The sequence below is a fragment of the Falco rusticolus genome, chromosome Z, assembly GCF_015220075.1.
Source record: "Falco rusticolus isolate bFalRus1 chromosome Z, bFalRus1.pri, whole genome shotgun sequence".
Classification (NCBI taxonomy): domain Eukaryota; kingdom Metazoa; phylum Chordata; class Aves; order Falconiformes; family Falconidae; genus Falco; species Falco rusticolus.
Window position 1 is genome coordinate 53,571,886 of NC_051210.1, and position 24,090 is coordinate 53,595,975.

The 24,090-nt window shown below is 36.7% G+C and overlaps 1 protein-coding gene across 2 annotated transcripts in view; it reads right to left on the reverse strand.

Annotated features, from left to right (window-relative positions):
- Positions 1–24,090, reverse strand: part of KDM4C (lysine demethylase 4C) — a 275,997-nt gene that overhangs the window by 14,355 nt on the left and 237,552 nt on the right. Inside the window, exons 18-19 of one of the 2 annotated variants that reach the window (XM_037373478.1) lie at positions 16,779–16,964; positions 9,764–9,934 (exon numbers count right to left, since the gene is read on the reverse strand). In XM_037373478.1, the coding sequence (XP_037229375.1) occupies positions 9,764–9,934; positions 16,779–16,964 (357 nt within the window). The remainder of the gene's footprint in view (positions 1–9,763; positions 9,935–16,778; positions 16,965–24,090) is intronic. The other variant, XM_037373479.1, reaches the window with a different exon arrangement.

The window sequence follows — 24,090 nt, forward strand, 5'->3', positions numbered from 1 at the left end:
CCTGAGGTTTGTAAACACAAAACACAAAGCACAAAATGACTCATTGTTTATTCAAATTCTCATTAAACACCACTAGTGGTATAATTGACATAAAACAGTACAGGGCTAAAGTGCTTAAGTGTGGCTCTTGTAACAGATTTTGCGAGGCAGCACACACTTCTAATCCTATTTTTGCTGTTTGGCTCTGTAACAAAGTGACAGAATAAAATTATTTTACTAGTAGTACAGGAATAGTATAATATACACAGAACCTGAACAGCATTATTCTTCCTGGGATTGTTATGAATTTAAATACAGTTTAAATGTTAGCTCAGAACTAGTATTTCTAACAATTAGGTTATCTGAACATATTTTTCATCCTTTGCACTCATTATTTCTGTACCATACAACATCAAAACCCTCCAGGAAGATATACTTCAACAATCAACAGCAGTCTTGCAGGAGGACTGTGTAAGAATCCATTTCATTGTGCTGCTGCAGATTTCTGTATCAGGGGGTTCTTGTGAATCCCACTACGTTGTTGTCATGCAACTTGGCAAGAAGGAATGGCAAAAGGCAGAGGTAAGCAGCACCCTTGCTTTCAGCCCTGCAATGTGTCTGGCGATACAGATACCTCCCATGTTGTTCCATCCCTGATGCACAGGGGCCATGGCACAATATTATAATCCTCCTCCTAGCAGACTGAAAGCTGATAATCTAGCCCTGAGGTTTCAAAGATCAAAGAGAAGCAGATACCAAAAAGATGAACTAGAGCTGAAAAACTGTAATTGCAATAATCTTGGCCTTCCTGTTCTGCCTATCTACGTATTTTTTGCTATTAATCATCTTGTGTTTGTAAATTTATACATATTGTTAATCTGTAAAATAGAAACTGTCCATTTTCTGTCACCTTCTGCATTCTTTAAATCCATACAAACAGCTCTAACCTTAAGTATTCATCTGCCTGACCACAATTTGCATGGAGAAAGCCATGTCATAGAATCATTTGGGCCTTTATCCTAGAAATTCCATGGTTTCTGAAAAATAACTTAGAATTCATGCATGGTTTCCAAAACAATAGAACCAAATTCTACCCTCTTATTTTGGAGAAACCAGATTTTCTGTGATAAGATTCCAAGTGGGTTTCTAGTCCCCAGATTCAGAACATGAAAAAGTAGAAAAAATCCGGGCCTGATTATCAGGCTTTTGCACAGAAATAGTCCCCTCGCTGACTCTAGTTGAACTGCAGCAGCCATTTCTAAATTTTCCCTTTAAATTAGGACCTGAGTTAAATTTACTACCCTGCTTGATTGCTGCTAGGGTACCAACCATGAGACAGTGCTATCTGTACTGACAGAAACCAGTGCAGAACCAAATGCAGGTTGGCCAGACAGCCAGGAAGCCAGCTCTGACTGTGCAGACCCAGCAGCAGAGCAGGAATAGCAGGAATGAAGGGTACCTCTGAGGAGCCCTGGGCATGGAGCTTCAGCATCCCCCAAGCCATCTTGCAAAGGTGTTGAATGCAAGTCGTCTTCCCTGCCTGGTTACTTCAGCTAACATTAACTTTCAACGTGAATGCTAGTGACTACGCTTCCACGGTCATACCCACGAGTGACTGCTTTATAAGGAGCACAACTAATGTGATTTACAACACCTCCAATTCAGAAAAGCTTGTCGTACCAACAAATAGTGCACCACAGCTGCAAACAGTCAATATATCCACCGACACCATTAAAGTGGAAGCAGAGAAACAAATTGTGGAAACTTTCTGAAACAACTGTTGATCTCAACAGACTGTCAAACTGTGCTTTCCTTTTGGGAACTGACAGTATACAACAGTTAATGCAAATTTTTAGAAACACAGAATTAGGTTTCATATGTTCCAAGACAATCTGAATGAAAAGGAGAGCGGTAGCTAATTTGCCACAGTCAGAATTTTATCCAAACAGGAACAGCAATTTACACAGTGCATTAGCATTTGAAAGAGCAGGCCTTATTCCCAGGAGTGCCATTCTGGTTTTGAATTGGTATAAATTCAGTGGAATCACCAATAGAATAGTTACTGTAGTTCAATAAATTTAGCCTTGGATCACAGAATCCATTGTATAAAAATTCTTTTAATGTATGTATAATTTGTTGTCCTTGAAATGTTACTGAATCTTCTCTTACAAAGAGAATATACACTTTCACCAAAGGGAAACTGGAAGACAAATTAGATCTTGTATCCCTGAATACATCTAAAAATGTTTTACTTCCAGCTTAGAAAGATACTATTTCAATCATCACATTGCCTTTCAGCAAAGTATTAATAACATAAATACATATGTAATGCTAAGCAACAAACGCAGAATTGCCCAGAATGCAATGTGGCTTAGGATGTCCAGGGTGGTATTGGGCACCACAATAAGGTGCGGCACAGCCTTCATTTGGGGTAGAACATAGTCTTATGGGACAAACCTCAGCATCAGCAGTAGGAAGGTGAAGTTGGCAAGGACACCAGGCTGCCCAACTTGCTGTGCCTGACTGAAGTACAAGGCTCCCACAGTGCAGCAGAGGATCCTTGCTTATGCTTACATTAAACTCAGATGAGACCCTGAATCCTACAGTACTACCTTGTATCCTGCCCACCTATATATTGGTGAGGTCCTAAAGGCTTAAAGTTCCCAGTAAATTAGTTGCAGTCAGACGAGTACCAAGCACAGCTCATGTTCTGCTTCTGCCCCTGCCTCAGGACGTAACACGCACCAGAGAAGATGATTCCACCACCCCCACCCCAACACACATGGCAAGTCTGGAAACAATCTACTTCTGAAAAACACAACAAATAAGGTAAATTACCAGATCTGAAAATCCTACACTGCCCATGTTACCTCAGAAAAAAGGTGGGAGGGGAAATAATGCTCCTTCCCCGCTCCTAGCTGTCCCATCTTATCTCAATGGTTCCTATGCAGTTCCAGGGATTTCACTATGCTCCACATGCTCATCACGACAGTACTCATTGTCATCCCAGACATGGACGCCCACTCACTAAACAAACACAAGAAGCACTGAAATATATTTCTGTCCCTCACCTGCTTCACTGCAAAGTCAGCCATCTTAACGTAACCCACAAAGTAATGGATTATCTTCCACTTTGTTTCTCCTGCTGAGCTGTGGGGCCATTACATTCAGGTCATCTAAAATCATTGTTGATAAGGATCCATAAAGCATTCCATTATAAAGTGGAAAGGACATTATACACTGGAAACCATGTAAAGATAATACTTATATTTGAAGCTTTAATTTGCCTTTAATCTATCGTATATTCATCTTTTTATGCTTATCTATTAAGTTGCCTGTCTTTCTATTGTAACAGGAAACAAAGAAAAAGAAGGGGCCACAGAAAAATCACTTTGCTTCTCCATAATGGAATAAAGTGAAAGTAACTGACTTAAAACAATATGGTTATAGTACTGTAAAACAAGTTTCAGATCAGAATCAGACTATTGCATCTTTTGATGTTTTGCAGCTTCAGGAGTTAATTGATGGAATAAAAGCCTCCACACTGAAGCCTTAGAACTTAGTCTTTGCTTTTGAAAAAGTTTAATTCTAACTTAATAAACAGTTTTAAAAACAAGAATTCATTCATTGTGTTACTATTCAGAAGAGGCAAGCAATGATTTGCATGTGCAAAGCATAGCACTCTGTGTATTAGTGTTTGCAAATCCAGTGCAAAAATCCACAGTTACAAGAATGTGTTGAAATAAATCTCTCAGCTCACACAAAATTGAAGCAAATTCTTCAAAACTTATATACATATTTAATTTATTGGAGTATTTTACAGAACAAGAATGCAAAATCCTTCACAATTTTTACAGATCTATCTAACCAGGAAAAGAAAGCCAAGTTTTCTCCTCAGAGGCACATCATGCAGCTCTCAGACTTGCATTCCAGAACGTATCAGAACTGTCTGTCAATGGTCACACCACACAAATTGCTGAGTAGCAAGTTCAACTACACAGCAGGTAATTTTATAATGCTGCAAAAATAATTGTGCCAGCCCAACATGAGTAGTGCATTATTCAGCACAGAGACTCAATGTTATTCCTGTAAAGAAATTAAAAAAAAAAATGTTGTTAAACCTATTGTAATTCATCAGGTTGGGGGTTTTTTCCCACATCACACAACTAGTTCTGAGGACTTTTTGACTAAGTTTATACCAAATACAATCTGTCCTTTTTTACCTTCAGAAATGCATTGCTTGCTTTTCTATTTCACATTCTCAGAAATCGCTAGTGATAGTGATACTGGAGTGCATCCAAAGTATCTACAGATTGCTCAGAAAGAGTGCAAATTCAACAGTTCTAATTTCCTTAGCCATTCTTTATAGATTTAAATGCCAGTATAATAAAACTGAACAATAAACTATAATTGTCTGTCAGAAGTCTAATGGATCTTTTACAGATACTAGGAGCACTACTATTTAAAGTTTTGATTTGAACAGGTAGACAAGCAGAAAACAGTTGTCAGAAGAGATAAAGAAAGGCATACAGAAGAGATACCACGGGAAAAGATGCTGGAAACTAGCCAGGAGTTTAGTCATTTATAGTGCCAGACAAGGCCAATGGATAAAAAGTTACATATGTCTGGTTTGTAGGATATGTTTTCAAAAAAACACAGCATCCTTTGGAAATTACCAGGGCTAGGATCAAAACTTCTATTTTTTTATATCCAGGTGGACATTAATGGACTGTCCAGAATTACATGCTAGCCCAGTGTTTCTGAATATGCATTGTTCAAGCAGTATGTTTTTTCAAAAGCAGTAGCAACAGTATTAACGTACATAGAAACTGAGAAGCTTATTGAGCATCTACATAGATGTATGTAGACACATATATATTGCATCAGTGAAAGTCAGCAGACACAGAGAAAGTCATTAGGGGGTTCTTGTAAAGAAGTAAGACTTTGTTCTTGTAGCTACATCCTGACTACCAACACTCACAGCCCCCAAAAGTGAGCTACCTTTTCTAGCTTGCGCATGCAAGAAGTCCCACCTACATAATGGCACATTATGGTTTTAAACTAATGTTCCCTTTAACCAGCCTGTGGAGGAAATAATTTCTGAAGAACCATCCAGCTAAATCCCATTTGTTCTACCTCTCAAAGGAGGATGAAACAAATCCGTTCTCTCTCATTAGTCTAATAATACTGTCCTTGCGACAATCTGCATTCAGCCTGAGCCCTTTGCCTGTACTTTACCCCAATCAGTTCACCCCATCTTGAGCAACTTCTAAGACTATAAATGCCTATGCAGCTTCAACCCCCTGCCAGATATCTAGGTCATGAAGGATCATTCAGAATCTCAGCGAGTCCACAATCATCAAGAAAGATAGGATAATTGGCAAGTCTATGCAAACAGTATGTGTATGCATTACAGTGTGCATCATGAGGTGTCAAAGCTTTCATTTCACAATTTTGTAGGGGTGTAAAGTGAGCATCTGTGGGCTAGGACAGAGGTAGAGGATTGTAAAGAAGGTCCCTGGCTGAGCAAAGTATTTTATTTCTTTTTTAATAGCTTCTCAAGTTACATGCTATCCTACTGCCAGATTTTTCTTCAAATACTGGCAAATAAAATGTGCTCCATTTTATTACAAAGAAAGCAGAGAATAATGATTTTGGATGTCGTGAAATTTAGGTGCACACTGTAAGAAATTGTAGCCTTCATGATAATTTCAGTGAAGTACTTTGGCTGTCAGAGTTCTCAATAGCCCTGTTTCTCCCTCCCCTGCCAGTGGTGGATTTAAAGTATTGATAGACACAGAAAGTTAGAGCTTAATCTCCTCCATTCTTTTCACACTGAAGGCTCTCTTGGGTCCACTGCTGAAAGAAGGTACTTGCGTTAAGTATCAGCATAATTCTGTTAAGGATTCCAGGTATTACTGTTGGTATGCTTGGTGGGGGGGTTTTCATGCTTGAATATTTTTTCAGATAAGGTGGCATACGTTTCAAAAAACAGCAGCAGACAATAGAAAATTAAGAAAATGGACCAACATGACACATGCAAAGATCATTTTTTGTTTCTGCTTTTGAAGCTCAGTCTGAATGTCTTAAGCTGAACTAATGCACACATTTTCAAGAGTGTGCTTTTGGGATTTTATCAGGACTTCAGAAAATGACCGTAACATGGTTCTGCAAAACAAACTTGGGAACTCCAGAATACAGTATCCAAGTGTCCTTCTAAATACCTCTCACTTCCTCAACTCTTAAGATGCTCCTGCTTGTAAGGAACATTTACAGAAGCATTCCATTAGCTACAATGCCACTTAGGATGATACCCAATTTATAGATCTTCATAAGTAAAACATTTTGCATTGTGGGCATGACAACCCACAGATCAGCTTTACCTTCTCAGTCAAGAACCCTTACATTTACACACTTAATAGTAAACTAAATGTGGGTATGTCATGGGAGCACGAGTACACTCATTTTTGTTCACCTAGTTTGCTTGATAACCACAAGGTGAAACCAGGACAGCAAGGAATTCTGTGTAAACTAGTCACTGAAGGACCAGGGCACTTACTGGGGCAAGTGAACTGGAAGGATGTCTACCACTTCAGAAGGGGTATGCTCAGCTCTCTTGTAACCAGATCTCCCCACAGACTCAGAGCACACTTGACTGTGCAATTACTTTCTTTTTTCTTCCTTTCTTCCTTGCAATCAAAATAATGTGGTGGGACCTTTCTACCTACTACCAAGCATACTGCAAGGTATCCCTGTTTAGCTGGGATTTTAAGGTAGTGTGGGAAAAACCTCATCCTTAACTCTAATTTCACATTACATATATACGTATATTTATTTGTATTATATTTGCTGTTAAGGCATTATTGATAGCCACAATACGTAAAGAAACAAATAAAACTTCTAGCTAAATACCCAGAATATTCATTTCTAGCAAATTGTCAAGATATGTCAGTGGAGGTATGTCCATCAGGTACTAATGGGGAGGGGGCAGGAGGGAGGACTATGGGACACCCTCCCTAAATGTGCAGGCCAAAAAAAATGAGACATTTCCTTATGCGTATTCTGTAAACTGGCATGTGGCCGGTTGGGCAGGACAGTACTCCTCTTGGTGCTGAGCTAGGGGCTGTCTGACAAGTTACAGAGCATTAAACCTTCAAGAAGTGGCAACGGGCACACATACATGCTGGTTGTTGGTAGCGGTTGCTCAGCATATACACTCCCCACTTGTCTGCATGCATCATTAAACTAACTGCTAGAGCTGTCATCTCACCTCCTTCAAGATATCACGTATTATCGCCCTCATTGCTGTCTTGCCATGACTCGCAGAGGAAGTTGTCCTACTGTTTCTTCCAGCAAAAAATTGTACCCATATACTACTTTGCACCCTCTTACACCTGCTGGGTTGAGGGAAAGCTGACTGGTTAACACATCATCTAATTGATTTAATTTGATTTAAATTGATTCCAATTTGTCGTAATTGAGAAGTGATTATTCTAAGAAATTCTGACAAGGTAGAAATCAGGAATAGTACTGATGTAATAACTTGAAATAAAAAAAATCTATATAGTGATGTCTATATCTAACACCTATACTTAAAAAACAAACAAACAAAACAAAACAACAACAAAAAAACCACCCAAACCTGATATATTTAGCAAATGCTAACACAAACCAAGCAAAACAAGTATGAGAAGAGAACAATATACACCCTGATTTGGTAGTGTACCATGCAAAGAAAGTTTCATGAAAGAAACTTTCATGCAAAGAAACATGCAAAGAGAGTTTCATGAATCTTTGAGACTGAAATTTCCCTGCTCCCTATTTTCCTCCTGAAAAATAAATCACTATGTCTGAACATTGGAATTGTGGTCTATTCCGAGCTGAGCTGAAATGATGCAGTAGATTCAGCACATACTGGAAAAGCAGAAAGCTCCTGCTATCTTTGTAAGCTAGTCGAAAAGTGAAAACAGATTAGAAAAATAAGTTCTTCAATAGGCAGCAACATTGCTTTCATACCAGATTTGATGAATTAAGTCCTCCCAGCGGCACTAACACCTGATACGCACATTGCATGGATTAGCAAGTTTTAGTCCAAGCAGAAGAAAAAACATTATTTTTTCCCTTCCAGTAACTGCTGCAGGTATATTATCTAATGAAAACACAACAAGATTTCTCTAAGGAATGTGAAATTTGTTTGGTGTTTTCATCAAACAATTACGTGTTGTTCATCCACTATCTGAGAAGCACTGAGGCATATCCAGACCTGATTACATTTATTCTTAGCTCCGGATCAGACTACCCCACTAGGGCAGCAAGCAGTTTCTCATCTCTGCCTTACCAGATCCTTGATGCAGGCATACACAAAAGAGGTGCTTTTAGTAACAATACAGCCACATTTATGTAGTATCTTGATCATCCTCAATCAGAATGTCTTTGATCATTAATGAAGCCTTTCAGAGTGTTTTGAATTAAAGGATAATTTCAAAGACATGTAAGAGGAATTCACTGACTGTCTTCTATTCAGACCAGTGGGAGGTAAACAGCTCAATCCCCTTACACTGCTGTGAAATGTACCTTTTCAAATACCGTATTTTCAAAAGGCATCAGACTTTTCAATAACTAAGAAGCTTCTAAGAACCACAGTAATATTTCCACTGATGTATCTTCAGCTAATGCTACTTCCAGGAAAACATTAGGTCTGCAGAAAACAGAAGACTCAAAGACTTTAGCAGTAGAAGAATATGGAGGAGTACTCCTAGAGCACTTCACAGCCCTTACAGCTGCAAAGCATGTATTCTTTTGCACGACTGCATTTGCCAGACTCTCCCCCTCAACATACAGAATAGGAAGCAGGGCTAAGTGAAAAGTGGTATTGCAACAAACAGCACTTTTGCATATCAATATTCACTGAAAGCTCTAACTTTCAGAGATTATTAGCAGGCGGTACGCCAAAAATACCAGTTCAGCACAAAACAGACTCAGAGGAGCATGAAGGTAAACAAGGGTTAGAGTCATATCGTAAGAAAGATGTCAAGAGGCACCTGATGAACACCACAAATGTTAACATCCAATGTATTCATTGCAGATTTGGAAGGAAACAGAATCCTTCCCCAACTGTCTGCAAATTTTGTTCATGTGCACCAAGTACGCAATGTTGTTCTTAACAGTTCTGAGAAACATGTTAGTTTATGGAAATGCATATGGAAATCACAATCTCAATTGCTTTTTGGAAATGCAATAAACTACACATTCTTCTCTCTGATGATTTTTAGCATTAATAATGTAATCTAACAAACTAAATATCAAAAGGTGTAACAAGTTGTTAGAACAGATCCTTGAAAGTTGTCCTTCCCATTACAGCAGGATTTTTCTATTCTACAAGGAACTTTAACAAGTCATCTCTCAGAGACAGAGAAGGATATATGGAATTCCCCCTCATATCCTTTATTAAATACATATATTATTTAATTTTAAAAAAAATCTAAGATTACTTTTGATTTAGTTGTTCAAATGGCAAAGACTAATTAGAACAACCAAGGTTTGGAAGCTCATTAATAAACATTCTCAGCAGCAAAAGTAACAGACATGAACTGAATATTAAGACATTATCTCCTCAAGGTCAAAAGAAGTAGTTCAAAAGGTTCCAACCCTCTAATTAAAAACAAACAAACAAACCAAGCAAACCCACAAAAGGAAATAAATAACACCACCACCACCAAGAAACAACCAAAAAAAACCCCAAAACCCCAACCAAATCAGAACAGGTATGTGAGAAAGTACTTACTACAATGTCTTCAGGAAAAGTATCCAGACTGAAAGAGCCATCATCAAACATGACTTCATAGAAAAGTTGGGATGTCACTCCTATGACTCTGCAACTATAGTATCGTGTATTCTTATGTTTCGTGATGACTGTCTGCCCAACTGTAATGGTCTTCTCACATGCTTTAGCTCTCTTGAAAGAAGAATTTAAAATAAGTCATTTTAAAATAGCAACTTACTCATCAGAAATTTATCAGTGTCAAAAAGGGTTGATAACAGCTCATCACTCAATGTAAAAACTTCAAATACAAAATAATTTCTTCCCATCATGATCACACAGAATTGTTTTACACATAATTTTTTTCCATTTTATGAGAAAACAAATGGCATCTGAAGAATAACAAATCACAGCACTCAAATATATTTTTGCAAGTGATGCCTTCTAACTAGTCTGCATTAGATCAATAACATACAATTAGCAGTATTTGTAAATTTTATTTGTAGAATAATTTGCAGAATTTGCTTGAAGAGGCAAAATGTGATGAACCCACACTATGGTCTTCCATTATTTTAAATTATCAGAGTTTTAAGTACTGGATTTCAGTAAGGTTCTACATATTTTGCTGAATGGGATGCAACAACTAAACGCATATCCAGCTCTGTCAGAGCTGTCTACAGCAGTGTATCTGAGTAACTTCCTAACCCATACTGTGCAGAACTTTTGCTTTAAAACTTCAGACATTGACCACCCTTCGTCAGTTATTTATGCAGCAAATCAGTAATAATTTTTTTTTCATTTCTCAGTTTTAATGCCCCAGACCTAGTTATGTCACTCAAAAAAGTAGCAGGGTTGTTAAACTATGCAAAAATTCTACATCAAAAACTGCTTGATGGATTCTATGAATAAATAAAAAAAAATAATGGAAGCTTGTAAATGAGCAAATGCTCAGAAGCTCACATGATGCAGACAGCTGTTACATCTCAGCTCCCAACTATTGTATCCCCATGAACCTTTCACTTAAAAAGCAAGCTTCTTCTCCCAGGAAAAATAACATCAAGAGCTTCTCATCCTAATAACACAGGGCACTTGCATCTTATGATCCTGGCTGTCTATTCATTACCTCACAAAGGTCTATTTGCTTATGAAAGATGAGCTACTGTGAATGGCTATATGTGAACAGTTGAACTTTTCTTATCATGGAAGATGCTACTACAAGGAGCAACTACACTGGTATATTCTAAGCATAAAATATTTTTTATTAGAACTGTTTATATAAACAGCATGAGAATACTTTATTACATATGCTAAAGTAGTTACTCAATTTCCTAGCCCTAGCACTGTTTTTCAAACCTTCAAAGGCTGTGAATCCTTCAATCAATGTAATAATCTTAAAAAGTGTCTGTGAAAATCTGGGAATTGCTACAGCTATAGAATTTTTAGCACTAATATCAAAGGGAGAACCAAGGACAGCACCAGTTCTTTTCATTAGATTCCAAGCATTAACAGTAATGTCAGTGCTTTTGGGGAAGAGAAAAACTCACCCTAAACTTGAACACTTCTGGTTTTGAGGAGACTGTAATCATTATTGTGCCTTTTTCTTGGACCAATTTCTGGGATTTAGAACTTTTAAAACTCTGCTCCTGCAGACTAAGGACAAATATTCTGTACCATTTTGGAGACAGTGCACTAAACCTCTGCGTGTCAGAGCTCTGCCTGACATACGCATTTGGAGGATTTAGTTGAGGTCACCTCAGATAGTAAACCCCAATGATGTTTCTAGAGCATTTTCAGGTTTACCCAGAAATAATGTTCTGAGCATACTCACAAATTATTGAACCCTTTACACGTATAACAAAATTGTTTCTTCCCCATTTTACCTGCCTATAGTTAAACTAAGTTGCAAAATTAACTACTTACATAAGAATTTACTGATATTATCACAGGAGCAATTACATGTCAGTTAGCACTTTTTATCCAGTCTGGAAATGTATGTAAGCTTAACTTTTAATTTACCTTTCAATTCTAGACTTTAGTCTATACAGTTGGGCGGGGCAGGGTCAGAAGTAAGCTGGAGAGTATGAATTGATTACTTATATGATATATTTTACAAAGGCTGGTATTACAGAAGCCCAAGGAAAAAAAGCTCTATTAAAAAGTTCAAATGTTTTTAAAGCCTGAAGATGAGACTCTTCAGAGAAGACAAAAGGAAAATTATAATATTTTAAGTGACAACAGAGGTTCATTTAATAATAAAAATTTCAGGGAAGAAATGCCATTGCTCATTAGAACAAATAATAAAACCCAGATATGCATCCTAACACAAGGAGAAGATTATTTTTTAATATGTTATCTTGGTAGGATTCTAGATTTATTTCTCAGAAAGAATATTGACAAGCACAGTCTGTGATTGATTGCATGTCCCAGAAAACATTTCCTGTCAGAAAATCTTAAGAATTTATTGATGTTAAGAATGTCATTTTTGACTAGAAAGGACAGTTGTTATGTAAGGGAGTCTATCAGATTAAAGAAACTGCTGTGGTAGTTACCAGATTATTGAGAAAGCTGTGGTTTAAAAAGCATGATTTTCTTTAAAAGTACCTAAGCCAAGGATGAACTAAGATAGTGGCAGAAATACAGAAAACCACCAGATACAAAGGAAAAAAGTTAACTTCCCCTTCTGTGTGCAAACTTCAAAAAGATAAGAAGGAAAATTACTTTCTCCTTCATTTTCAGTACAGCAGGACATAAAAATCTTGTTAAATAAAATATATAAGCTATATATATATATGAAAATATAACAATTATCATGAAATAGGAATCTGATGTATATCTAAATACCTAGAAACTTTCTCTGACTACAATGTTTAATGGGGGATCCTCAAAATTTGGAAATATATTTGATACAGGAAGATAACTCTCATAATTTTAAGCTTACTCCTCAGAACACCAATTTAGGCATGATGTCAAATCATGACATCAACAAAAATGTGTTGATTCATGATTTTTGAATATGTCTTTCCTAAGGCATGCCTTAGTCTTTATGAAATGTTACAGGGCTGGCAGCAGTTAGCAGACAATGGCAAACAATGACATTGCATTACTCAGGTATTCAACATAAAAAGGGTCTACAGCTTCCATCTGACAGCATCCCTCCATTCCCTGTGTGCTACAGAGGTAAGAACTGGCTGATAATAGCAGAAGATAATTTGAAATAGCTCAAAAAAGCAGCAACAGTAGGTTTTTGCAACTCCTGTCTAATGGTTTTTTGCAGCTTCTGTCTTTGCTCCTTCTAAAGACAGCTTTTCAAAATGCACAGCTGCCTAAATGGCCTCTTCTGATCACACTTCCCAAATGAAACACCACCTGTGAGTATATGTTTGCCTCCAGCTGGCTTTCTCTGACCCTCAGTGCTGTCTTTGCTAAACTTCTATGGATCCTTTGCGTTTGTTTTTTTTTTCCTGTTAGCATACAGAAGTTGCATACAACTTCTTTGCCTCATTTCCTTGTGTATGAAAGTTCTTTTAATCAAAACAAATCCATCTGCAGCACCTATTCTCAACTGTACTTCAAAGTGGTTTTGCAGTTTGATGAAAAATGTGTGAGTGATATGTTTCATGCCCAGAGAGAAGAACAGTAAAAGGAAAAATGAAAAAACATGGCCTACTGTCTGTAAGTGGTAAATCACAGAGCCTTCCTTGCATATTGACACTCTAATTTACATAACAAAATAATACAGGCTGCAACAGGAATAATCAAAAAACGTTCTGTATAAAACAACTCTTCTGCTACCAAATTTTTATGCTATTCCTAAAGCTGTACGTTCAGCAAGTACAATAGGCATGCTTACTTTTGAGTCCACGGACCTCCAAAGATCATATTTTTGATAAGTCATATTGACCTTTAAAAACTCCAGTTCTTGGTATATTTCCTTCATTTGGTAGTACTATGTGGATGCAAGGATTATGATTTCCCTTTCGATTGTCTTTTTGATGATTGTTCATCAAAACACCGAACAGCGTTTTCCATGGTTGACATTAAAATAATACTCTAGGAAAAAATCCCAAAGACAATGCAGAATCTGATCCCCAGTGAAAATTACTTATGATAGTATATTGGTGAATAATTTGGACACAATTTGCTTGAGATCACAGGCATAAATAATTTGGTTGCATACTCCACCTCATCATTACAATAAGCCCTTGCTGGAGGTGAAAAGATACACTAATACCGGTAAAATTAAAGTTATCTGAATGTAGGAAGGGTTTTTGTTGCATAACCTCATTGATTTACATATTACAACACCACTACAGAAACATATCACAGTTTTTCCTAGATCCCAGAAGCCACCTTTTGGTTGTTAAGTTTTGGATTGTTTGGTATTTTTTTAAAACCTGAAGAAAGTAGCAATCACAGGTATTCACTGACCATTTAGGCACAATATCTAGGGTCTATATTACTGAAAAAAACCAGACATTTTTAGGTTTGTTTCCTTGAAAGGAGGAGAAATAATAGTGTCCTTCCTTTAAATACAGTGTTTTCAACTGCTAAATACCAGAAGAGTTGGTTTTTTTCTTGCTGACATGGAAATGTATTTGATTCCTGTAAAAATTTGCAGAGTATAATTTTTCAGTCTGCATGATTCCCCTGTTCTACTTTTTCTACATTGCTATGCCTAATGGTGAAGAGCAATGTAATTTCTGCACAAAGGAATAGCTAATAGCTAAGAAAGCCGTAACAGGAAAACCAATGGTGAAAAAAACTTCCAAAGGCTTGAGCATAAGATTAGATAAATTATCCAGAAGACAGGGCACAAAACCAAGCATATACAAACATATGGCAATCTCCTTTGTCTCAGGAGTAGGTTAAGAATTTCACAGAAGAAGATTCTTTAACAAAATAACCAATCTTTCCAAGTTTTGGCCTGATGAAAAATATAAAAGTATAATTTTTCTTTCTCTCCTGCAAATCTGATTTTGATTTGAGCCACAAGAAAAACATTAACACAGAATTTTTCAAAAGGTTGGTGCTGAGTTTCAAGAAAGGATGTGATGGTCTAATTCCAAGGCACTTTGAACATCCTTCACACAAACTTTTAAGTAGTACAAACAAAATCCCATTTCTCTATAGTTGGTTGGTTTTGGGGGTTTGTTGTGGGTTTTTTGGTTTTTTTTACTCTACCTAATATAGGTCAAGAAAATCACTAAAAAAAAATGGATTTTATGGGATTCCATGTCGGTCCATTACTGTTGTGTTTTATTCTGATGAAGTTTTCACTTCCCACCATTCAAAATAATAGTTATTTAATAACTTCTTTTCTGTTCCAGAGAAAGTGTACACTAAGAAAGTTAACTGCTAAAGTCTGCACTGTTTTGTATGAGCTTGAAAGTATAAATTCTGCTTAAACAACCTACCTGGTTTTCATTAATATTTTGTAGCTATTTCTATTAATAACATGAACAGCCAGAAAAAAAGACTGTTAAGGCAGATATACCACTATATTAAGTGTTGGATAAATATAGAGAAATAATCCAAAACTTAAGCACATTTACTATTTAGTATCACAAAAGAGAATAATATGAAGAAAATCACACACATTGTTTAAGGGGGATTCCATTGCATAAGGGGATTCCAGCGTCAGAAACAGGTATTTTAGAGGAAGGTGGAAAAGTAAGGGGCTGAGGAAGTGGTCGCAATATACATACAAAGTGGGAATAGAAGAAAGTATTATGCAGAAACTTCTGTTTGATCGGGGAATGATTTCACAACTAGTGATGCAAATCCCACTACCTACAGTACAAAGATTTGTCCCAAACAAATACTAGAAAATATTTGGGAAGAACAGCCCTTTTTTGCTGACCATTATTTTAACCCACTAATTTTCAACAAATGAGAATGTTTTCCAAGAAAGCCAAGAAAAATATCTTAAGCTGCCTATACAGATAGAGGTTTAAGTTTGTTTCTCAAACCAAACTCATTTTCCTGAAAAATGTTTGAAGAAACTAAACCCATTTGGTTTAGTGTACTAGTTTCACATGTCAATCCATTTTGGAAAAGAAAAATCTTTACAAGGCTTAACAGTTCTGTGGAAGTTCTAAACAGTGACACACAATTTGCTTCCCTTTTTAAGAATTACCAGCAGACTGAACACTCAGGACTGATTCCTGTAGTTGGCAGGCACTACATTTTACTACAATCAAAAGAAATTCTTACTTTTTAGTAGTATTGTCATTGAGACCAAGGATTCACTGACAACCTCTTGAAAGAAAGACTTATGTTACACAGACCTTACCTAGGTTTATTTCTTTCACTTCTAACGTATAAAGGAGATAAAAAGTTTGAAAACTTAAGATGCTCAACTTGACTAACTTACCAAACTATGTAAGACTATGTTAAATCCTTCTAGGTTGCTAGGAAACAAAATACAGTTTCAAAAGCTCAAGATAAATGGCAAGAGTTCTTTCTTAACTGAGATAGTAACAACTAATTTGGAAAAAAAAAAGACATTAAACTAATTCTTAATATGCCTCATGTAAAATTAAAGGTTTCTCCTCAGCACTGGCTAGAAATAAAAGGGAACAGTAGTAACATGAATTTCCATGACATACCATGCTATTTTGCCAGATGATAGAACAATTATAATTGGATATTTGCAAGACACTGCTTGGCTGCAGAACAAACAACTTACATATATAACATATCCTTTATCTCACAGTTATCTGTGAGTATTTGCAAGATTCTGTGATCTGGGTATTTGTAACACACTCCAGTTTAACAAAACAGAGAACTGAAGGATTTGTTCTGACTGTCAAACCAATACATTCAACAATGATTCTAATGCAAAAATATGTTAGGTATATCAAGTATCATTTCTCTCAGGTAACAGCACAAGGAAAAACCTTCAAGATGTAATACTTTGCTATGTATAGGAATATGATAGACAGAGATCATAATATGGATCCTTTCTTCCATTTTCTCTGGATATATACTTTAATTCTGCAGTTCTAATTCTTAACAAATAAGGAAACATATTCCTTACCACATTTTGTTTGGTCTTGTGCCTGAAACACGTGATGTAGACAACATATGGCCAGTCATCAGGTTCCATCAGCACTCCTGCAGCATGGGCACAGGTAACGTGGAAGGAGGCTGGGCAGCGTCCATACGAACACTGAATGCAGGCACCAGAGATTTTCTTAATTTTCTGTCTACAGAACATACATTTCTGTAAAGCAAAACAAACAAGAGTGTTTGCCATACTATCTTAACTTTATTGATTTCTGCAAGTATCTTGAATACTGAAAAGTTACTTGTGCTTCATTGATTACATTTTTTACCTTGCAATATGCGCGGCTAAAGAACCAGCATTTTTTAATTACAAGATAACTTAGTAATACAGTAATTAATAGATAGCATTTTTGCCTTTTTGACGTTAATGTGAAGACTATCTGTTCTGGTGCTATAGTAAGAAAACTGATATATAGATAGCTATATTTTCCATACACTCCTCTGAAAATTAACCTGCTTCTCTTAAAACAGATAAATAAAAAATCCTATACAGAATTCTGCAAAAAGTAACAGTAGGACTCAAAAATAAAGAGAATAGGCCCATAGAAATGTAGGGTTAGACAGGACTTCCACATATCATTTAACCCAGGCCCCTACTTTGAAGCTGGACTAAATGCATGCTTAAAACAGTCTTTGGGAGATGGCTAATCTAAATCATTCATGAAGTAGTTTCTACAACATTCTCAGATAACATAAACCGTGGTTTAAGCCCAGCTGGCAATGAAGCCCCACACAGCCACGTGCTCACTCCCCCCACTGTGGGATGAGGGAGCGGATCAGAAGAGTAAAAGTATGAAAACTCTTGGGTAGAGACAAAGACAGTTTAATAGGTAAAGCAAAAACCGCACACGCAAGCAAAGCAAAGCAAGGAATTCATTCACCACTTCCCACGGGCAGGCGGGTGCTCAGCCATCCCCAGGAAAGCCGGGCTCCATCACGTGTAACGGTTACTCAGGAAGACAAACGCCATAATGCCAAATGTCCCCACCTTCCTTCTTCTTCCCCCATTTTATATACTCAGCATGACGTCCCATGGTATGGAATATCCCTTTGGCTTGTTCAGGTCAGCTGTCCTGGCTGTGTCCCCTCCCAGTCTCTTGTGCCCCTCCAGCCCTCTGGCTGGCAGGGCCTGAGAAACTGGAAGGTCCTTGACTTGGTATAAACACCACCCAGCAACAACCAATACCATCCATGTGCTGTCAACATTGTTCTCACACCAAATCCAAAGCACAGCACTGCACCAGCGGCTGGGAAGAAAATTAACTCTATCCCAGCTGAAACCAGGACAATGTGTTACAGCGGATAAATCTCCTCAAAGTTAGAAATGTTTTCTTTATCTCAAGCCTTCGCATAATTCCACAGCTCAAGGCTGCTCCTAAGCCCCTTTTCATTCTTTTTAGTCTGACTTTCATTGGTTAAGTATTTAACATAATGGTGATTGAGTAGGCAGTATTTCCCCACTTCATATATTAAAACATCATGTGAACAGCCTTACCAGTGTCAAGACATACTACTTTTTCTCCTTTTGTCAAAATGGAGACCACATGAAAATATTGTCACTATTTTGTAAGTGACATAAGTCAGTGGCCCATATGAAAAAAATGATGGGACATGAGCTAGGTTAACTAATTCTGGGAAATAAGCTCCACCGTATTAAAAAAGACAAAGTACAAGATGACTGCTATCCTGCCACCAAACGACATTAACAAACATGGTAGATAGAATAATTACTTTAATAACTTCTATGGACAATTGTTTTAGATCACGTATGGGGACTATCTTCTGATAACTCTCATCACATCTAACAAAAATGCCAATATTATTGATGATCATAAAATCAATTCAGCTGTTCTAAAATAGAGAGAATTTCTTTAATGACACAAAACAGTGAATTCAATAATCTGAAAACATACTGCTGCAATAATGATTACTTCCATTGTTCTAAATTTGCAAGTCACTGATTTTGTTAAACACACTCTTGTCTGCCTATGTTGGGAACACAAGTAAGAATAATTTTGATTTATTTTTCTGTACGGTTAATAATTTGAAGTATTTCAAACTAACTTACATCAAATACTTCTTCCCAAGTCACCCGAAAATTTTGTTCTTTTTTTTATTATTTTCCCTATTCTGAAGAAAATCTGCAGAAATTTTACTGTGTAACTCAGCACTTACATCATTTCAGTGGCTTACTGGCACACAGTTTGTTATTGAAATAATGCCTTTTGCAAGTGCTAGCCCTGTCAAGCTCATTGGTCATGCAGGGTTCTAGTCCATGCATCATTCTGTACGTGAAAATCTCTTCAAGTTCTGCCTTCATATCCACCCTCTCTGAAAGCCAACAGTCTGCATGGCTTTGCACAAGCAGAAACAAGAGCAGTATCCGGAACTTAGTTAAAAATTCTACCTATCATTCATTAAAAGGACCAGAACTCAGCTCAGTCTGCTGTAGCAGCATCAGGTCTGAAAGACTAGTAAGAGGTAAAGATGATTTTGTCATCAAAACAAATGTTCCAGAGACATCACTGACGTGTTGATATCTCATTGTCATTTGTATTCATGTGCATGAAGCCATTTTCAGATAGATCAAGTACCCGTGTCTTGAGGGGACTTAAGGACTTATATATTATTTTCATATATTTTTTCATATATTCAGAACCAAGTAAAATGGGAATTCCAGAAAGAAAATACAATTGAAATCTATTCTGTGTAATGTCTAAACACAGAATTCATGCAAATACAAAGCTCCTTTTGAATGATTTTTAACACAGATATACACAGAAATTCACCAGTCCACTTAATGAGAGGAAGTACAAAATACATATGAACATTAAGAAAAACCAGACAAAAAAACTGCCACATGTTCTGTCTAAAACACTCAAAAAATGTAATTCAAACAAAATTTAGAGAATGAGGAAAAGGGATGAAAGAGTAAATTGCAGATAAACTAACAGTAAACTGAAGGAAGTATGTTACAGTAGGAAATGCTGATCCCCTTAAATTATTTGCAGCACTTGTGCAAGGCAGCAAATATGCAAACATTACAATGTGGCTGTAAGATGCTTCAGCATCTTGCTGAGGTATCATGAAAACTTGGGAGATGTTGAAATCTGAAACATTACATTACATGACTAATGCTTTAGAAGAAGATGAACTTCCATCTATACATATGTGAAATTGTTCTGTTTTAATATTTTAAGTCTTATCACCTTTCAGAAGTAGAAAAGTTCAGGAAAATAAAAACAATATGAGGACAGTGAGGGATGCTGGAAGAGATGCTGAAAGTGCAGTCAGGAAAACTGAAAATGTAACACACAAAATGGGATGGCCAAACCCACAGAAATTAGAGCAAAACTTCATGCATCCCTGTAAAACAGATCAAATTCTCTGTTCTCTTCATGCACAGGTTAACTTAATAAGAAAGTGTTAGACGAACTGACATATTGTAAGAAAAGTTATTTCTCACAGTACTCTTCAGAGGTGCAACATGAAAGTACTGAAATATTTTTTTTTTAAAAAAAAAAAGCTGTCAAATTACTATTGCTGTATTCTTATTTTCATCATGCTGGTGCAAAATTACTGTAACACTGATGAAAAGTGAAATTACTTTTGTTTTACTCTTACATAAAAGGAACACTGCTTGGTTATATGTAATTATGTTCTTCAAGTTGCTTAAAGAAAGTGAAAATACTTCCTGTGTTTTAACAATGACATGAATCCATCTCACTGTCAAATACAAGGAAGATAGTTGTTACATCAGTGTGGTGGGTTGACCTTGGCTGAACACCAGGTGCCTATCAAGGTGCTCTATCACTCCCCTCCTCAGCAAGACAGGGAGGGGTGAAAATAAGATGAAAAAACTCATGAGTCAAGATAAAGGAGCTTTAATAAAGCAAAGGTTGCCTGTAGAAACACAGGAAAACAAAAGATGTTATTCTCTACTTCCGATCAGCAGGCAATGTCTAGACGCTTCCCAGGAAGCAGGGCTGTAGTACGCATAGCGCTTGCTCCAGAAGACAAACGCTGTAAATAATGAATGCCCACCATTCCCCACCCCCTGCCTTCCTCCTCCTTTCCCTTAGCTTTTATATCTGAGCAAACATCATACGGTATGGAATACCCCTTGGGTCAGTTTGGCTATGTCCCTTCCCAAGATCTTGCCCACCCCCAGCCTAGTGGTGATGGAGGGGGATGTTAGAGAGACAGATGCTGTGTGAGCGCTGCTCAGCAACAGCCAAAACACTGGTGTGTTATCACCAACTTGCCAGCTACCAATACAAAGCACAGCAGTATGAGGTCTATAATGGGAAAATTAACTCCATCTCAGCCAGGCCCAATACAATCAGTAAACTTCAAATACAGATTAATCTTTTGTGCTACACTCTTACAATCTTTAGGTATCAAAAAAGATTAAGATCGTGGGTATGAACAGGGGGAAAAGTTACTGTACATGCAGGGGAAAAAAATAATTCTATTTCTCCCCATGCTAATGGAATACCAGAAAAATGCTGAAAATCAGTCTTCTTTCAGAAAGCAAAAAAAGAGTCAAGGTTGACAAATAATGAAATATGTTTCCTATTATTTGTAAGATGCTGTGTCCTTTGTAGAAGTATGACAATGAAAGGGATGATGCAGATATACCTCAACTTTACAGCGAGTCTCAAACTTAGCCATGAATTTTAAAATGTACACAGATCCACAAACAAAAGTCAGGTGTAGAAGCAAATTCGGAGCTTGCATAACTGTATTAGGCAGCATGGCCCTATGCAGTCATATGAGAAAAAGCTCTTTCATCTTTGAAACTATAAGTCAAACAGTTAATCTATGATATTTGATTAATAAAATCAGAATACACAGAATAAAAGCAGAGCAAAGTATACGAATCTTCTTTGCACAGACTTTTGGAACCTTAGCTGAGCTACATACCAAGCCCTATATAAGCTGTAAGCCGTAAATTGAACTATGCTGTGTCTGACCCATACTGGCAATTCTTTCCCTCCTTAGCTTCTAACTAATAATATATTTCTCATACTTTCACTTGGAGCTTTACAGCATATGAATTTAAATTACTTTTTTCACCTTTTCTTTCCCATGTCAATACTACTTTTTGTAGTGATACATGAAAACAAAAGGATTATATGAATGTAAAAAATAATAAAAAAAAATAAATCACTGAAAGTGACCAAAGGAAGAAGGCATCAAAATCACAAGAGAAAAGAGGGAATTACCCGTTGTGAAGGCTCAGGTTTCACTCTCCCTTCCCCACTTGCCTGAAGTCCGAGTTTTTAAAGTTTGTGAAAGGAAGGATTTGTGTAGAATGGAATAAATCCTGAACCATTCTTGCAGAGGACAGAATCTAAACACCTCTCTGTCTGGAACACCCTCATATTTAGGTATAAAAGCTTTCTACTTGTGAAATAAACTGGCTTGACATACTATGAACACATTTACTGAGATACAGCCATGTTAATTCAATGCCCAACTGCCAGTTCTTCAGTAGTCTGAAACTACAACTGTTCTGACCAGCTAAAGCAAATTCAACATCCTAGATTGCTAGGAAGAACGTCATTCTGACTTAATGCTTGCTAGATATTAGTGCGAGGCAGACACAATGGGGGAAGCAGATGAGGATCAATCTTAATCTAATCAGAGATTCAGATGCAAAATGAATTGGAGAATAAATAAAATTGTTTATATAACTGGAGATTAAGAATATAGGACAGAACAATGTACTGCAATTTTCTAGATGATGAAATGACCTCTTTTTGCCCCCAAAATGAGAAATATGCTGCTGCAAATGGATTTCATAATCATGGAATAGCTCTTTAATATTAATAGGTTGCAAACATATAAACAGAATGGATTTTAAAGAACAAGTCTGAGGCAACTGGATGCCAGGATTTTGAAGAAGAAAGCTCACTGATAGCTTTCATAATAATTATTATGCAACCTTATACAAAGAATTTAATATTGCTTCCCTCAAAAAGAGTAATATTTACAAAATGAAATTCCAGTCCCTAACAGGATCATGAAGTAAACACAGTAACACTGCTTTCTGATGCAATGATTTATTAAAATAAGCGCAAGTTGAGGTTGTGGCAGAAAGCTGGGGTTTGATTTTAGGAAACAATTTGATTGATTCCTCCCAAAAGTATTGTTATGCCTTGGTAAGAAGAATGAGTTATGTGAAGAAGCACACTATAATACAGCATTATGTTCTACAAAAAGAAGCTATTTCAAGAGAGCTTCTAAAAGTAATTAAATCTCAACTATTACTAAAAATCAACCCATAAGTGCTCTTCTCCTACTGCTGCAGATGGTTATTAACTACTAGTCAGTAACTGAACTGTATATTCTCATTCTCTTTTATATATTTGGCTTTTTTGGCCTTATAGGTATCATTGGAAATAAACACTAAGGCAAAGACACCATTGTAAAGTTTCGGAAATTAATGAAAAATCATGGGTGATGTGTTTTTTTCCTGCGATATCTGATTTAGCACCTCTGCATTTCATAATGGATCTGCTTTACCTCAGAATTTGTATTACCAGACAAGCAATATTGCTGTTGTGTATGATCACATTCTAGATATGCAATGTTGGTCCTACTGAAAGCAATAGTAAAATACCGATAGATTTTAACAGAGCAAATATTTTACAGAGAATATTAACAGAAGGACCTTCACCAGCTTATCAACTGTTATAAACTTGAGACCTACAGTACAAGATGCACAGTGAAACTAATACTTTCTTTCTCCAGTCCAAAGCCATAACATGGACTAGAAGTGAGAGATTACATTCTAGTCATACTTCAGGAGTTGGTAGCAAGGTATTGGCACAAAGATTTGTTAATGATGCACCACATAATCAGAATATGCATACTATGAAGACATTTGACACATTATCTGCAGATCATTGAGCACATGTTGTCTGCACGACCATCTTTCAGAATGCAAAGTCAGCACTTAATTTTGGCAGAGAGCATAGTGTGTTTCTATGGAAACAAGCTAATTTCTTTTTTTCAGTTTATGTTTCCTTTTATTCCTGATTAACCTAAACCAAACTGAATATTTCAGATATGAAACTGATAGATCTTAGAATCAGAACATGTGAAGAAAAAGTTTTTTAGATCATCTATTCCACTTCTCTGTTTAGCATGTTTAGCGTGTTTAGACAATTATATAAAATTAACTAAGAATGTTGATAGATAAAGTATCCTTCTGGTATTTCAAACATTACAACTAGTACCTTAAGGGGGAAAAAAACCCACTGCTTGTAAAAAAT